The sequence below is a fragment of the Festucalex cinctus genome, chromosome 9 (assembly GCF_051991245.1).
Source record: "Festucalex cinctus isolate MCC-2025b chromosome 9, RoL_Fcin_1.0, whole genome shotgun sequence".
Taxonomy (NCBI): Eukaryota; Metazoa; Chordata; class Actinopteri; order Syngnathiformes; family Syngnathidae; genus Festucalex; species Festucalex cinctus.
Genome location: NC_135419.1, coordinates 23468666 through 23487256, shown reverse-complemented (window position 1 = coordinate 23487256; position 18591 = coordinate 23468666). Strand labels below are relative to the sequence as shown.

Below are 18591 nucleotides of genomic sequence, written 5' to 3'. Positions count from 1 at the left end.
GCATATTATGCTTCCCTTCATCTGACAATTAGTGTGGAATTTAAACATAGAAGGGCCAAAACATCCCTAATGAAAATTAATGTGCACTAAAAAAACTAGCCACCAGAGGGTGCTAGAACTGCACAAATGGAAATCAACCTGACTTTTTTAACAGATGTGTTGCATTTAAATATCGTGAACATGATGACGACGACCTTTTTAATTAAGCGATTAATCGTGATTAATCAAAATTCTAAGATGTGATTAATCTGATTTAAAAATGTAATATTTTTGCAGCTCTCAATATAATTAATTAATTATCAAAATTAGTGCGTTAATTTTGATTTAATTGAAAGTTCCTTTAACTCCCAATTTCTTTAACATGCGATTAATGACACCCCTTACTTGGAAAGCATGGACTGGCGGAATTCCAGTCGCAACGCAGCAGACATGTCAAAATTTAGCAATAATAAAAAAATAATGCAAAGACTGGGTTGACCCCAGTCTGTGTTTAAGTTTTAAAAATGTGCAGAATTTCACTTCATGTTAAAGATTAGCTAGCTCTTCATAAGAAAAGCAATTTGCACTGAGCTGTCACCAATGTCTTGCAATTATGCAATTATGCCATCTTGTGACAGAAAAAATTACCTAAAGACAAATTATCACATTCGATTTATTTTTTTTTTTTACAGTACATTACATCTTTTTAATTTTGACTCAATTTTATGAATTATTATGACATTACTCTAACTAAAAGATGCAGCCATATTTCTATTTAACATTTTTTCCTGCTTTTATGTTGCGTATGAAAACTAAAAAATATACATTTTATTGTATATTTAGAACAAATATAACATTTGCGATTAATCATAAGTCAACTATTGAAGTCATGCGATTAATTACGATTAACAATTTTAATTGCCTGACACCCTTAAATACAACTGAAGCACTTTGTTACTTCTGTTTGTGAAATGCTCTCTATAAATAAAGCTTACTTACTTACTAATATCCATCCATCCATTTTCCAACCCTAATATAATACATTCTGCTCCAAAAGTATTGGAACGACAAGGTCCATTTTTTTGTTGAAGGCATTTGAGTTTCAGATGAAAAAGATGAATATGAGACAAAAGTTCAGAATTTTATTTTATAGTATGTAGATGTATTCAACACTCAGGACAGAGCGTTTTTTTGTTTTTAACCGACCCACTTTTCAATTAGTAAAATTATTGGAACATATGACTGTTGGGTGTTTCTACATACTCAGGTGTTGCCTTTTAGATTGATTGCTTACCTTCAACTTTAGATCGTAGCCAAGTTCACACATCATAAGAAAAGCAAAACATTTTGTTGCTGAGAAGAGAGGAGGAAATCAATCTGAACTATTGCAGTAACATTGGATATAACCACTACAACGATTTGGTATGTCCTGAAGAAGAGAAAAACTTCTGGTGTACTGAACAACAGACAGCGAACAGGGGCAAGGGGGCAGGATTGATGACACAAACATTGTGTTATGATGAAAACTATATATTGTTGTCTTCTTCAGGGAGTCACTTTGGGTACTCTGGCTTTCTCCCTGTTCTAAATTGTCTGTAGCCTGACTGATTGTTGTTTACATGTGCCTTGCTGACTAATCCGGAGTGCACACCGCCTCTCAAAATCAACTGAGACAGACATACATAATCATTAAGGGTCAGCGTCAACTTGCAGACCTTTTCCGCCATCTTGAACCAGTCCCTGCATGGTTCCAATTAATTTATCATAACTCGTTGAATTTTATTACTGATTTTGACTCCGAGAGGTTTGTTAGAAAGATCAGGTATGCGGTTATTTTACCAGAGTGGATAATTAATCTGGGCTTTCATCCATCCATACATTTTCTAGGCCGCTTTTTCCTCACAAGGGTCGCGGGGGGTGCTGGTGCCTATTTCAGCTGGCTCTGGGCAGTAGGCGGGGGACACCCTGGACTGGTCGCCAGCCAATCTCAGGGCACATAGAGACGAACAACCATCCACACTCACAAGCACACCTAGGGACAATTCGGAGCGCCCAATTAACCTGCCATGCATGTCTTTGGAATGTGGGAGGAGACCGGAGTACCCGGAGAAGACCCACGCGGGCACGGGGAGAACATGCAAACTCCACCCAGGAAGGCCGGAGCCTGGACTCAAACCGGAGTCCTCAGAACTGGGAGGCGGACGTGCTAACCACTCGTCCACCTGGGCTTTCATGATATATTAAATATGGGTCATTCATTTGGAGGACATTAGGTATTTTAAAAATCCTTCACTTTTGATTTTCTGCTACATACCCATCAATAACAGGTAATAAACTATCAAATGCTTACCTTAGAGATCAATGGTGCAATTTATTTGGTGTTGGTGCATCCTGGCTGTCACTCCAATCACAGCAACGATGTAGCATTGCAGGTAACAACAGGGTTGCAAGTCCGGACAAATGTTAGCTTTCTCTCAGAAGTAGAAGCTAGCTGTTACTGCTGCCCAAGAGGACGTACATGTTGTGGTTCACACGTTCCATGAATAAATATTCACACAAGAGACAGCAATGCAACAAAAGTATTTTTTAATTATAACAGAAAAAGTCAAAGTTAAGACTAAATGGTTTTTCATTTAGAGATCAGCAAAAACTGATAATAATAATAAAAAAAAGCAATGACGAACTTGATCTTGTCGTTGTTGAAATGTGGAATTCATCCAATAATTAAAATGTACATAATTAAAGGCATTGAAAGCAAACAAATAGATGCTAATCTTCTATTTTGACTTCATATTATACATATATATATATATATATATATGTATATATATTAGGGCTGCACAATATACCGAAAAAATATCGATATCGCGATATTGGCCCTTGCAATATGCATATCGCAAATGCATGCAATAAGTTTTATATGCAATTTTATGCTTTTTATATGAATTTGACCAGTCGGATGCGAACTAAAATGTGCATCGCCATTCAATAGTTGAAAATTATCAAGGCATAATTACAATTAATTAACTAAGATTACATTAAGGTTGCTTATTTTGCCACGTGAAAAATGTTTTTCTTTCATTAGGTAATATAAATGACATTTCTTTAGGTACATGTTAAATATCGCAATAATATCGATATCGCTATGTTCAGCAAGTGTATCGCATATCGTGCAGCCCTAATATATATCCATCCATCCATTTTCTTGACCACTTATTCCTCACAAGGGTCGCGGGGGCTGCCGGCGCCTATCTCAGCTGGCGGGGGACACCCTGGACTGGTTGCCAACCAATCGCAGGGCACACAGAGACGAACAACCATCCACACTCACACGCACACCTAGGGACAATTCGGAGCGCCCAATTAACCTGCCATGCTGGGAAGCGGACGTGCTAACCACTCGACTACTTTGCCGCCCCTATACATATATATATATATATATATATATATATATATATATATATATATATATATATATATATATATATATATATATATATATATATATATATATATATATATATATATATATATTCGATTACATGAAATATCTGGTTTGTTTTCATTACACATCTAACATAAGATAAATTAAATATTATCCACATATAACTCAAATAACGCTAGGATAGTCCAAACTGAGTGTTATAGGCTTATTTTTGATACTTGGACGTGCTCTCATTCGTCAAAGTGTAAGTAAGTCATGTTTTGCTTGTAATAATTTAATTTATTTACATTGAGGTACTCCAAAGTTCATTTTCCATTCATTTCTGCTACTTGGTGACATGCTTAAAGAGATAGTTGTTTTGTTTTGTTTTTTTAAATCTCTATTTCTCTATTTCATCCTCACCTCCAGTGTGTGCGATCAGCACTTACTTACCCTTGACAGTGTTCTATGAGACGAGTTCTGGTCCGGTGTTCCGACAAAACAGCATATCCATCGAAGTAGCATACCTCACACATCTGCGCACGCGCTACGCATGCGCAGTAGGCAATTACATCATCATGCTGTCAAACTCGTCGGAGCAGCATACCTCGGCTGACAAGTAAGTAGAAGTATGCAATAACTGATTATTCAGAACTGCATTTTACTTCGTTTTGTAATTATTTTATTTAGTGAAAGTATTTTATTCAGAGAGTAAGTTTTGTTCTGCAGTTAGCGTCGTGGATCACTGTGCGTTATTATTATGGCACAGTGACAGTTAGATGCTTGTACTAATTCAAAAACAATTTTGGGGCTTCACTAATGTGTGTTTTTTTTCTTATTATTTTAAGGTGCAATGTGAATTCTGTCTGCAATGGACACATGCTGAATGTGCAGAATAACGTTTTTAAGTGTAAAAAAAAAAAATGCAACTTAAATTGCTGACTTGCTACAGCCATCGTAGTTTGGAATCTTTTGAGACGTAGGTTGTGTATTTTTTGTCAGTTTTTGTTTTGTACTTTTAGCAAACTGGCAACGTGTATTGTAGTTTGTACATAAATTATGTGTCATAGTCCTCCTTCATCGATTTTCATTTTGAATTAAACAATGAAGCTCATTTTTTGGAGTCTTCTCAAATGTTTCTTTCAAAATTAAGCAATGGTGTTCCAACTGGCAAATTCTCTCACAGCCTGCAAAATCTGTCCAATTAGATCTAGACAAATTTCTGTCATGTAGACAACTATCATACATGATGGGTATTGCTGGAGCCAATATTTTGTTGTTTGATTATAATGTCGCCTTTACACTAATTAGAAATGACAATTGTGTCACCTAGTGGCCAGTTCGTGTGCAAGTTATTATAATGTGCATTCAGCCTCATGAACGAGCCTCAGTTTGGTGAGGAAACTGTCATCCGCGCCTGCATGCTAGTTTTTGTTGATTTATTGACAAAAGTTTGTTTTGATATATAAAAATGTTTTCATATGACGACCCTGTGCAATAATCCTACACCTGAACGCAGCAGTCAGCAAAATGGACACAACGGAATGAGACGCGAAGACTTAAGTCATCTAAAAATACAGAAATTCATGCAAATCATTTGTAGGAGCGCGTTGGCATATTGTCCTCTGAAGTTTTAATGTTGCTCTATAGTTGGCCTTATTTTTTTGGGCTAGTAGCCCATTTCAGCCATCAGAACAGCATACCAATGTTACAATCAGCCGTCAGAACAGCATGCTCGTGTTAAAACTAACTATACATATGCTTCTTTGGTAGCTCTAGTGTTTGTAACGTAGGAATGCTATTCTGACTACGTATGCTAGCCCGATAGAGGCAGCTGTCAGATCAGCATCGACGAGGTATGCCGATCCGACAGAACACCGGTGTTGGACGAGAAGAAAATAATCCGGCGAGTTGGCTGGGGTCACCTAAATAATGCATTTTTCTTCTAAAACAATTTGTGTTCAAAAGAGTGATACATTTGCATCACAATACTCTCCTGAAAAAAAAAAAAAAAGGCAGACGCCATTACCGCCGGGCACTACTTTTCTGTTCGTATCACTGCGCCGTGCGCTACATACAGCTGATAGACGCGCACTCATCTACAAGTTGTTTGTCTTTTCGAAGGCGGAAGGCGCGACTATCAGCTGTCTCCAGGGCGACGCGCAGTGATACGAACAAACAAGAAAAGTAGTGCCCGTCGGTAATGGCGTCTGACATTTTTTCCAGGAGGGAGTTTTGTGTGTAAATGTATCAACTCTTTTGAACACAAATTCTTTTTAAAACAAAAACACTATTTAAGTGGCCCCAGCCCACTCGCCGGACTATTTTCTTCTCGTCCAACACCGGACCAGAACTTGTCTTACAGAACAATGTCAGGGGTAAGTCAGTGCTGATCGCACACACTGGAGGGGAGGATGAAATAGAGATTCATGTAAAAAAATCTGAACTTTAATTGAACTAGATGCCGTGATTGTGCAACGTATTGGCACATTTTATCCCAGCCATGAGCATAATCTTATTACAGTGTTAGTATGTTTACCGAATTCTATGTAAGCCTCAAATTCCGATACCCTAACTAACTCACAGAGACACGTGGTGACTGGCCATTACAAATTTATTAGCAGATGAGAGCATGAAGACACAATGTTCAGCACAAAAATGGAAACAAGCAGATTGACTGCCGTGACAGCAACTTGGATCACGCACACATTTAACGTTAGCTTTGGCATCCCTCCCATGTCTCCATCTAACCGCAAGCAAGTTGCTTTTGGCGCTAATGAACCCAAAAATCATGTTGAGAGAAGAGAAAGAAGACGGAAGGATCCTTTTGATTAAGTGTCCCAACTAAGACTACTGTGCACATGCGGCAGCGGTTGCTGCTTCTTCTTGTAGCTGGGCCAACGACACACGGGACAGCAGTGCCGGCCTGCATCCAACCACAGCACAATGCACTGCTGGTGGAAGGCGTGGCCGCAAGGCAGAGCCATCAGTAGTTCTTCACTCACAAAGTTCTCCAGGCACACGACGCACTCTGAGCACCGCAGAACGTCACGGGGCCAACCCGAGACGCCTCCGGCCTCCGCGTCGCCTCGGGAACAGTGGCGCGGCGCTGCCTTGGCGTTCCTGTGGACAGAGTGGGCGTCGCCATCCTGAGCGCTCCCCTGCCGTCGGCCGCTAGGCGGCGCGTGGTCACTTGACTCGCTGCCGTCTGTATCTGAGCGACAACTGTCGCTTTCGTCGTCCGTGCCGCCGCATCGGAACTTCCATGCAGGTAAAGCTTTAATGTAGTCCATGCTCACCAGTGGGCGGAGCCAGAGATCGGGGAAAGCCAAACGCTCGAAAAGGAAGTTGGGGTCATCCTCCCAGTCCGATGGCACCTGTTGTAGCGATGCGATGGGGTGGAGCAGGTAGGACGTGTACCACTCCCACAGACTGGCCAGCCACTCCAAGTTGGTGCTGCTGTCCTCTTGGCTTCTGTTGCCGCAGCGGCGTTTCTTCTCAAAGTAATCCACCAGCAGGCCATGGGCCAGGTAGGTGGATAGGAAGAGAGCCGGGTGGGACGAATAGAAAGTCCAGTCGGCTCGCACCACGCTGGCCAGCGTGGTGGTGTCAGCGTAGCGAAGCAACTTGAGACTGTAGCCGTATAGAGCATCCAGGTAGGACAGCTGGAGGAGGGCCTTGGTGCAAAGAGGAAGGGATCCGTTACCAATGCAAACACTTCCAACAGTTACATGCTAGCACACATAGCTACAGTATAAACATCATTAGCTGTTAGATACTACTAAACCAGTGGTGGCCAAATCGGGTCCTCGAGAGCCGCTGTCCAGTCTGTTTTCCATGTCTCCCTCCTTCAGCGCAGCTGAATCTAACCATCAGCTCATCTGCAAGAAGCCTGATAACGATCCTGATCATGAATCAGGTGTGTTAGTGGAGAGAAGCACGGAAAAAGGCTGGATAGCGGCTATCAAAGACAGAACTTGGCCAACCCTTAACAAATACAATCATAACAAAGTGATGTTTATAACGTCATTTAAAAAAATATAAATAAAAGAAAAAGACAGAGGCCTGGATAAAGACTGTGATTGCTCAGAAAAGATTGAAGATTATCAGGTCTGCCAACAGGATTTTGACCCAAAAAACGCACAGCTAAGAACACCCTAAGAGGTTCTAAAAGCAAAATATGGATTATTCTTAAGTGGCCTTACAGTACCTTACAAAAGTGAGTACACCCTTCACATTTCTGCAGATTATTATCTAATAATAATAACAACTTTTATTTCATAGGACAACGCTTCAAGTGACAGCGCGTAATAGTTGACCACTAGATGTCACTGGTGGTTCAGAGAGACCTCTCTCTGCAGCCGAGCTAAAGTCCAAGTGAGATGGATTTAGCTGGAGCAGCTAACAGGAGCGGCTAGCGGGAGAAGCTATATAGACCTTTCCAGTGTGACGTCACGTTGAAGTGCGCCCCTAGCGGTGGGGGGCAGGGTACTGCCGGCAGTGATTCTAAACCCCACGGAAGACAGTGAGGAGTAAAAGACTAGCACGGTGGCTAGCGTGAAACTATAACGCAACTGCGTTGCACCCACAAAAGGTACGAGGATATGCTCACATCATATTATATCAGGTAGTTTTTTATCTTTTTCATTTACAGTGGGTCATGACATTATCCTCTGATTGTAAATTCGAGGCAGATGTGATTAATGCGCTACATTATCTTTAATGAAACAATCATTGATACTTTTTTGCATAAGTATTAAAGTAATTTTGAACAAAAAGTTAACAATTTAACACGATTATCACAATTACACTTTAACTCTGGCTTGATTTCTGCTGAGGAATGTGTAGTAAACAAGCGGTGTTTGTTAGCAGCTAGCAAGCTAATATAGCTCGAAGACGAGTATATCCGGACACAAACAATTTAATGAATGACAATTTACCCCATGAAAGTAGTGATCAATGTACTGTTTCAAGTCAAAACAACATATCTTAAGCTTCCGCTTCGCCTTCCAACAAACTCAATTTTTTGTAGCTAGCGGTTCCAAATGACTGGTTTCAATGATTAGCAGTAATGTAGTTTCCTACTTGGGATGTTTTTTGTGACACTTGACACATTTTCCACCTGGACCTACAATTATATATATAAAAAATGTATGTTGCTGTGATAGAATATTTCTTGCATATTATTGAAATAGTGGGTTTTTATTAGCTCACCACTGGATAGCGCTAAAGATTATACACTATCACTAAGAAATGACACTTAAAAAACAATGAAAAGTAGTCAGGTCATTACCGTAAATTTATTGTTCCCTCAAAATAAGTCAAAATAGAGCCATTAACAGTTAAAACCCTGGCAACAAAAGTGAGTACACCCCTCGGTGAAAAAGTCCAAGGTGAGAAGGGTTAATCCTTTCCCTCCCCAGTGTCATGAGATTTGTTATTGTTACAAGGGAGCATGCGTATTAAATTTTGGTATTAGAGCTTTCATACTCTTATAGAGGTCATAAAAGTTCAACATGGTAAAAAACTCTTGAAAGAGCTGAAAAAGGTGCACATAAAGGCTGCAAGCAGATTGCTAAGTGCTAACACTGAAACTGAGCTGCAGGGACAGTGGCCAAGACCATCCGGCGGTTTAACAGGACAGATTCCACTCACACCAGGCCTCGTCATGGTCGGCCAAAAGAAGTTGAGTGCACATGCTCAGCATCACATCCACAAGTTGTCTTGGGAAAGTAGACGTATGAGTGCTGCCTGCCAGCATTGCTGCAGTGCTTGAAGCGGTTGCGGGGAGTCAGCCTGTCAGTGATTAGACCAGGTGCTGCACACTGCATCTAATTGGTCTGAATGGCTGTCATCCAAGAAAGAAGATGCACAAGAAAGCCTGAAATGTAAGCTGAAGACCAGCAGACTAAAGACATAGATTACTGAAACAATGTTGTGTGGTCTGATGAGAAAAAGATAAACTCATTTGGTTGGGATGGGAACTCCATGCCCAAGAGAGTTAAGGCATTGCTGGAAAATAATGGGGCTGACACTCTGGGCATTTTCACTTGGAGGTGAACTAAGGCTGTCACTAACGACTTTTTTTAAAATCGACTCGACTTCTCATATTTTAAACGACTAATCGACTTTATTATTATTATTGTTATTATTATTATTATGGGCATTTTCACTTGGGGTGAACTAGGGCTGTCACTAACGACTTTTTTTTTTAAATCGACTCGACTTCTCATATTTTAAACGACTAATCGACTTTATTATTATTATTTTTATTTATTTATTTTTATTTTTTTTATTTGAGGCCGCAAATGTTGAACATGTGTTGAATTGAGTGGATAATCTGTATATAAAATCCTTTGTTCCTTATATTTCCTGGGCAATAATAGTCTTCAATTTAGTCTAACTGCGGTGCGCCCGCACGCAGCCACGCACGCACGCACGCACATACACACAATTTCTTCATGCCCTCCCCTTCATTTCAGTGTTGTATGGTCATTAAAACACAGGCGATGGTGGTTGTTTGTTTGTCGTGACCAGCAACTGATCACCGAGTGTTATTTTGTCACGCCGATGGGATTTTTTTTTTTTTTTTTTGCCACGCCGAGGGTATTTGATTTTTTTATTTATTTATTTTTGAACGCCGAGGGGAACAAGCTCTTCTTTCGTGACCAAGATGGCGTGGCTTTGCGATTCAAGCCATGTTTGTGAGGGGGGTTATTCTGTTACGGTGAGTGGAAAAATGGAAAAACTTTGCCTACGTTACCGTGAAATGCTAAATCCCAGTGAAATGTGTTTGACTCGCCAAAACCGCCATCACGACGCCGCAGCGAACTGGTCGCGCACATTTGTGTTATTCATATAAGCTTGTGAATGTCTATAAGCAATCGTGGTATTCACGGCAGGCCAAGAATTTTCGTTCCGAGTGTTCACGGCGAAATAACGCTCGCAGGAGATTTGCCGGTCGCAGCAAAATAAATAACTGCTGACTAATAGAAAGTGACAGTCACACAATTAAGCAGCTGCCAAGCGCTACACGAGGGAGCGAACTAAATGACAATATTACAAGTATTTCTGTAACATTATTGTCGTGTTTACCTTTGTCTATCCATAACGCGCTGAATCCATGTTATTGCTACAGTATCCATGAACTGTGGTGTCAATTTGGCCGTCCCATTCACTCGGCAGTCATGCCGCTGTACTGATCCATGAGCGTTTAAAAGTCCTGGTGTATCTTTGCAGCTTTTACAGACTTTTTGAGGGTCGTTGTTCACCTCACCAACCAAGCTTGGCAGTAATAACGTGCATGGTGGTTTGGTGACTCCGATTCAAAGTTGTACTCTCTTCCTCTCCCAAATGTTTAGAAGAGCCTGTACCTCTGTCCTCTTATCCATTCGCTTTTCCTCCAATTTAAAATAGTGCAACCAATGAGGACATAATCTTAACTAATAAATATTGTAAATACTGTACGAATGTACATGTACGCTTGCAGTAAAAGAACTGTATGCGCAGTTAGGCTGATGGCTGCTGTGCAACACACCTCCAAATTCAAACAACCAATCAGACCAAACAAACAGGAGTCATTTAAAATAAATAAATAAATACTACTCTGTCCGCCTTCTTCTCACTGAAGTTTGCAACACACGCTGCGCGGCGGTGTAAAAGGTCAGTGAGAAACATGGACGGCGACGGCGCAAACATGGTTCCGGGCGGAGCGTCGACTCAAATTTTTCCAGTCGACCTATTTTTAAAGTCGACCTAGTCGACTTGGTCGACTTTTTTTCCCAGCCCTAGGGTGAACTCGCTTGTGTTGACAGGGGTTAGCTCTTAACTCTTTTACTGCCACTTTATAAAAAAATAAAATAAAAAAACTTTAATATGACAAAGGTTTTGATCATTTACGTCATCCTGGAAAACGTTGAATTTCATCATATTACGTCATGTTTCATTGTAATTTCATACACCGGCAGCCCATTGAAAAGAGACACAATGCTGCCACTGCTGACCATAGTTACTGAGTGTTTTTGATTCCACAACCCATTGACCAGGCAGCGCTGCACTTAGACGTTGTATTGTATTGTATTGATTTAAAAAAAAAAAAAAAGTAGTTGACGCGATTTAATGTTTATGGCAGCATGCATCGTGATTTTACTAATCACTATTTAACGTTTTTGTCAGTCAAAGAGTTAATGGGTGTATTTTTGAGTTAGTCGGAGAGAACAATACATTTAAAGGTATACAGTATAGCATGACTACTTTCCGTTGCGTCAAAATATCATTTACTGATTGTTGTCCAGTGAAAGGATAATGAAATATCTGCAGAAATGTGTGGGGTGTACTCACTTGTGTGACCTACTGTACATGAGCATGATCTAAGTCCGACTGACCAATTGTGGAAGAAGCTGAAACATACCAGCAAATCACTAAGATGCCTACAGCAGTTTGCCCTCGTCAAGTGCGCCATAATACATTCTGTGACTGTCAGTTGATTCATGACATTACATATGCACTTTTTTTTTTTTTTTTTTTAAAGAGCAATATCAACTTTCCTACCAGAAATGGAAGCCAGGACACCAACAGGATGGAGTTGTAGGTCCCAAGTGTTCGGATTAGAACAACAAACCGTTTCACTGTTGCTCCCTGCCCATCAAAATGATCATCGTTAATGTACACCTCAAACAACGTGCACAAAGCATTGTTGAAGATGAGAAAGTTGACCTGTGTAATGAAGAGATCCATCCACGCCAACAGGTTGATCAGGACAAGACTGAGGACAAAAAGGTCGTTGACCTCTGGTTGGACCGATCGCAGGAAGGTGTCCATGGCCGCCACAGTCAAGAACTCGCCGGTACTGCACAGAAGCATCAAACGGATCAAATACACGGAAATCCAACAATGAAAGCGGATGCAGCGAACCTTCACCTGTTGCCATAGTGATAGATCCCCTCTGGCATCTTCAGGATGTAGGCGGGGCTCTGCGTCACACCGATTTCTAATAGGCTGCTGCGGTTGTCCCAGTGACTTACGTCCACGAATATGAACTCGATCCTGCCGGTGAACTTCACCGAGAGAGAGGAGAAGAAAACGGGCGGCTGAGGCAGCGGCCCGAACAGGAACATCTTTAAGGGGTGGAGCGGGTCGGGGCGCCACTCCTCCAGCAGTTTCTCCGAACGGCACAGCGTCTTGATGCGGTGGGACATCTGCGAGGTCATCCAACGGAAGATGTGCTCGGGCTCCACGCGACGGCCATTGTATTCTTTCAGCATGACTTTGCCCTTGGATGCGGACGTTTGTGGGACCGACATGACCAGAGTGGAACGTTGCCAGCCGCGTCGGATGCACGACCTTGTTGACACAACAACACAATATCGTCACATAGGTAGAATATTTGTTATACAATTGAGATCATTTCATGTAGGCTAGTTAATATTTTTAGTAGGGATGTAACAATATGGGCAATATCGTGATATCGTGATATAAAAACGGCCACAATATCGTCGTCGACATGTTCAAAATATTTAAAGGGATACTTCACTTATTTAGCCCATTATAGCAATAAAAAGTTAATATTTTGTCTATAATTAATTTGATGCTTTCATTATTTTTCACATACAAATTGTACCTTTAAAAGCATATTTTTCAACGTGCTGTCGACTGAAAATGACATCACAAGGGATCCCAAATGCTATAAAAGGTAACGTCATGTGGCCCCCACATTTAACGTCCCACCAACGTCTTATTGCAGATGGAAGGATGTAAAATAAAAAGTGCAGTGTGAGAATCCAATGTAAAGAACTGTTAGGGTTTGCATTATTCAAAAATTTGATGCCAACATTTTAACTTTTACTGCAAATGAATATCGGCTTCAAATATCGGTTATCAGCCTCCTTGACTACCGATAATCGGTATCGGTATAGGCCCTGAAAAAAGCATATCTCTAATATCGTTACATCCCTAATTTTTAGAGCTGTAATAAAATGTATTACAATTTCATTTACACATTCATTTATTACATTCATTACATGTCGTTACCAAATAAGTTTCTCCATCCTCGACACCCAAATTCTAAGTTGTTCAGTTTGAGTTCATTCATTCGTGCGAAATAAGCAAGTAGAAAGACATGAGGAAGAAGAAATGTGATTTTGCCCTTGTCGTGATGGTGTGGCCCCCACCTGTAGTCATGAGAGCAATTAAATGTTCCAGTTCGGATTCCAAACTGTGACACTTTCTGTACCATCTTCCCCCAGTTGGACTTACTGAGCAGAGCTTCTCGGTCCTGAGCAATGACCTGCATAGACGCCATGATTATTAGAGTTAACCGAAACAAACATATTGCAAACAACAAAATAAAACTAGACCAGCATTCATGTGTGTGGTGAAATCATTTCCTAATGCCAACAAATGAGATTACCTGAACCAACCAGATGCCATCTTTCGTGTCCTCCACTAATTCATAGAAGTGCATCTCGCCACTGAAATGTGTGCTGCCGGCATCGCCTGCCTCCGTTTGCTCGTTCTCCTTCTTGATGGCTGAATATAATTCCCCGTGTGTCAGCTCTCCTGTGGTTTTCACAACATATTGTCATCAAATGTTGTCAACATCTATTGTTGACTCTAGTGATTAAACAATGGCAGCAATATGAACGGAACTAAATAATCTCTTGTAATCATCTAGTTCCCAAACTATGTGAACAAGTTAGCTTGTCGTTGACAAAATGTATTTTTAGCAACAATTAAGAAAGACAAAATATAAACAAAGACAATTACACTGGTCAATAGCAAATTTAATGGCTTCAAATGTCCAGAAAGGTATTTTTGATGACAATCTAAAAAAAACTTACTTTTTTTTTTCTAGCACATTAGTTTTTTTTGTTTTGTTTTTTTAAGATATATATATATTTTTTAAAGATATTTAGATTGTATTGTTTTTCAAGTTTGCCCTATAAAAGCTTGGATTCTAGGATTATCGTTTATCGAAGAGACACCGGTGCATTTTGCAGCTTGCATTGTACTTAACAAGCAGTGTCTTTGAAGTTAATTGCCTTCAATTAGTCCTCCTGTCGCATGAGCGCAGCAGAGTGGGGCTGCAGATGAAAGGGACATGATTGCCTTGGGTGTTTAGTTTGCATTGTACCATACTTGTTTCATTTATATAAAAAAAAAAGTGTACGTGTGAAGTATGTTTTAAAAATGGCCCACCGGGGATTGGATACTATGTCTTGTTAAAAAAAATTAAAACAGAGGAAGAATAGCAACGTTTATTTACTTATAAACTCAACATTGTACATGTTTCTAAATGTACCATTTTTTTACATTTTGTTTAAAAACAAAATAGAATGTTTTTTCCCCTTCAAATATTTAAAATAAGCACATTTTAGAGCTGTAATTTTAATACTTTTGATATTTTTTTATTCATATCGGCCCATGCCTATTTATGAAGTTTCCCTGTGTGTCTGCGAAAGCTGCTTCTTGATCTTAAGTGCGTGCACTGCCTCTTGGTGGTAAACCAGAAGAGCTACTAACAAAAACTGTTTTGCCATCCAGCATATTAAACATATCATTTAGGTACATATATCGTAGCATGACGTCTGTATTGTGATACGTATCGTGTCGTGAGGTTGTTGGCAATTAGGGATATATCGATCGGCATAATATCGTGATATCGTGAAATTAAAAATATCGTCGTCATCATGTTCATGATATTTAAAAGCAAAAAATCTTTTTTTTAAAAAAAAGTCAGGTTGATTTCCATTTGTGCAGTTCTAGCACCGTCTGGTGGCTAGTTTTTATGTTGTTTTTTTTGTTTTTTTTTAGTGCAATTTAATTTTCATGAGGGATGTTTTGTATGGAAGCCCAAAAGTGTCAAAATTCAATAAATAAAAGGCCTTTTTGAAATAACTATCCTTTTGATAAATAACAGACAATTATGTAATGTGGACATTAAATTTTAAAATGAGGTGTTAGTATTATTATGAAAAGTGTTATGCTATTCTTTAATATGTAACAAATATTTTATTTTGATTAAATATTTCATAATGATTATTTTAACAACGTCATACTTTTTAAAAATAATGACATTTAATTTATTTTCAAGGTTTTAGAAGATAATAAAACGTTTTACAAAGTGAGTTTTTATTTCATAATGTCCTTTTCCACAATGGTATTCTTTTACATAATGGCGTTTTACAGCCGAATGATTTGGCCTGTCAATCAAAGTCAGTGGTGGGACCACCTGTGTGAGTCGAGATCGCCGTGACGCCTACCCCGTAGCCTGACGCAGAAGTTTAACAAGGCCTTTACGTTATGATCCGATTCTAAACGATTTGCTACTTCTTGGAGTACTTCTGAAAATGACTTATCTTCCGTATCCATGCTTCAGCAAGCCTGTGACCGCCGTGGCTTCTCATCAGGCGCTAAACTCTCCACGCGTGAATCGATACTGCAAGTGCTGCTGCTCATGTCTATATAAGGGACTCAGCCAATCACGTAACTGGCTCCGCCTCATGTCATTTGATTGACAGACCAAATCATTCGGCTGTAAAACGCCATTATGTAAAAGAAGACCATTGTGGAAAAGGACATTATGAAATAAAAACTGACTTTGTAAAACAACGTTTTCTTATCCTATAAAACCTTGAAAATAAATTAAATGTCATTATTTAAAAAAAAAAAAAGTATGACATTGTTAAAATAATCATTATGAAATATTTAACCAAAATAAAATATTTGTTACATATTAAAGAATAGCATAACACTTTTCATAATAATACTAGCACCTCATTTTTAAATTTAATGGCCAAATTACATAATTGCCTGTTATTTAACAAAAGAATAGTTATTTCAAAAAGGCCTTTTTATTTATTGAATTTTGACACTTTTGGGCTTCCATAGTTTTGGCCCTTCTATGTTTAAAATCTACACTAATTGTCAGATGACGGGGAACATAATATGCCTGTGAAGCAAGTCAATATGTGGCGGAACTCAATGTGTGCGTGTATTAACAAAATAATAATAATAAAACGTAATAATATTGTTAATAATATTAATAATATAAAATAATATTAGAATAATATTGTATAAAAAAAGGGTGGCACGGTGTTCGAGTGGTTAGCACATCCGCCTCCCAGTTCTGAGGACTCCGGTTCAAGTCCAGGCTCCGGCCTTCCTGGGTGGAGTTTGCATGTTCTCCCCGTGCCCGCGTGGGTCTTCTCCGGGTACTCCGGTCTCCTCCCACATTCCAAAGACATGCATGGCAGGTTAATTGGGCGCTCCGAATTGTCCCTAGGTGTGCTTGTGCGCGTGGATGGTTGTTCGTCTCTGTGTGCCCTGCGATTGGGTGGCAACCAGTCCAGGGTGTCCTCCGCCTACTGCCCAGAGCCAGCTGAGATAGGCGCCAGCACCCCCCGCGACCCTTGTGAGGAATTAGCGGTCAAGAAAATGGATGGATGGATGGATGTATAAAAAATGCTTTTTTTTCCCACTATGAGCTCCTTTTTTATAATATTGTGACTTTTTTTTAAATATCGCCAACGTGTTAAAAAAAAAAAAAAAGTAAACATTCTACAACTCCAATTTCAAAAGAGCTCATTTCAACTGATCGATTAAACCAGCCGATTAATCATTGTCATGCCGATTAATCATTGTCATACGTTTGGTTATAACATCCATCCATCCATCCATTTTCTTGACCGCTTATTCCTCACAAGGGTCGCGGGGGCTGCTGGCGCCTATCTCAGCTGGCTCTGGGCAGTAGGCGGGGGACACCCTGGACTGGTTGCCAACCAATCGCAGGGCACACAGAGACGAACAACCATACACACTCACACGCACACCTAGGGACAATTCGGAGCGCCCAATTAACCTGCCATGCATGTCTTTGGAATGTGGGAGGAGACCGGAGTACCCGGAGAAGACCCACGCGGGCACGGGGAGAACATGCAAACTCCACCCAGGAGGGTCCGAGCCTGGACTCGAACCGGAGACCTCAGAACTGGGAAGCGGACGTGCTAACCACTCGACTACCGTGCCGCTGGTTATAACACAAAAGTCTTAATCTTCTCCTTTTGTTGGCAGGTAGCCTGTTGAGATTAACAGTTGTTAAATCCCTTTAAAAATGACATTACTGTAGCATATGGCCTCTTTTAAGTTCCATTTCTGGTTCAATGAATGTCATCATCCTGGAAAATCATTTCGTTCAGTTCATATTAACACTGACAAGTGTGATGGCAAGTGAACACGTTAAAACAGATATTGTAAGGTTGCACTGCATTTCGTTGACCGAAGCAGACTCGGGAAGGCCTCAGTGAGTAAACACCCATTTGTGGTATATTTGTGTAATATGTGAACGACACCGGCAAAGACAGGAAACGACAAATGCAGATAAGGTAAGGACGTTTACCTGATTTCTCCACCAGCTGGCTGACATCCTTCTTCTCTGCCAGCCCGGCGTACCCCAGCCCTCGACACTCCAGGATGGTCTTCAGCTTTTTATAGCTGAGCGAAACCGGGTCCACCAGCTGTGTCGCGAACACGCCAGTCTCATACCAAACCACCGCCTCGAATATCCTAGCTAACGTAAACAAAACGATGAAATACAGGAGCAAAAAGAACAACTTGAGCCACATGGTACAGCTGGACGTTGACGGCGCCGAGTGCGAGACAATTCCTCAGTCAGCCTACGAGGACTTCCACACATGAGCCTCCCAATTCTCTTTTGGTGGACTGTTATGATGTCCTTAAATAAAATTCGACGTCTTCGCGTCGTAAACGTTCATGTTTGGTGGAGGGAGGTTGGGAGGCAGGAAATTCCCTGACCAGCAAGCACGTCGCCTGCCCACTGTCAACAGTTAGCCCATTAGCTTAGCATCCTGGGTGATTTTCAGCAGGCCCTGATGATGTAACGACCAAAACAAACCGCGATTAACTCTCGTGTCAGCAGAGAAGTGTACTCCGGACAGCACCGCGACAAGGTGCAAGTCGCATATTTTGTTCTAATCACACGACACGATAAAACACCATTGCACATACGAAATCGATTCGATCAGCTGATGTTAGAAAGTGACGTCATTTCCGTCTACACCAGATGTGCCATTTGTTTTTGTTTTTAAAATATCACTTGTTTGGCATACAAATATTCAGAAATGTGCTATATTTTTCATCTGTATCAGTGCAAGGAACATTTAATCACAAAG

General features: G+C 40.4%; 1 protein-coding gene across 3 annotated transcripts; it reads right to left on the bottom strand.

The window, feature by feature from the left end:
* Nucleotides 1-5999: 5999 nt before the first annotated feature.
* Nucleotides 6000-18472, bottom strand: rnf103 (ring finger protein 103). 3 transcript variants are annotated; one of them, XM_077532943.1, is made up of 7 exons: nt 17799-18472; nt 13812-13960; nt 13573-13688; nt 12323-12745; nt 12119-12251; nt 11954-12040; nt 6000-7080 (listed from the first exon to the last, which is right to left on the bottom strand). In XM_077532943.1, the coding sequence occupies exons 1-7, from the start codon at nt 18022-18024 to the stop codon at nt 6235-6237; spliced, it is 1980 nt and encodes a 659-aa protein (XP_077389069.1). In that variant the 5' UTR covers nt 18025-18472; the 3' UTR covers nt 6000-6234. The 3 variants fall into 3 exon arrangements, with proteins under 3 accessions (XP_077389069.1, XP_077389070.1, XP_077389071.1); XM_077532944.1 differs by lacking the exon at nt 17799-18472 and adding an exon at nt 15760-15829 and having other exon boundaries at nt 13812-13962; XM_077532945.1 differs by lacking the exon at nt 6000-7080 and adding an exon at nt 7087-7295.
* Nucleotides 18473-18591: the final 119 nt, after the last annotated feature.

Bases quoted from the DNA above. Each gene is read 5' to 3' on its own strand.
- rnf103 (XM_077532943.1), bottom strand. From the start codon at position 18,024: ATGTGGCTCAAGTTGTTCTTTTTGCTCCTGTATTTCATCGTTTTGTTT. The intron at 12,746-13,572 runs GTGGGGGCCACA...TGTGTCAACAAG, and splicing joins AATTGCTCTCATGACTACAG to GTCGTGCATCCGACGCGGCT. The intron at 12,252-12,322 runs GTGAAGGTTCGC...GCTTCTGTGCAG, and splicing joins ATCTATCACTATGGCAACAG to TACCGGCGAGTTCTTGACTG.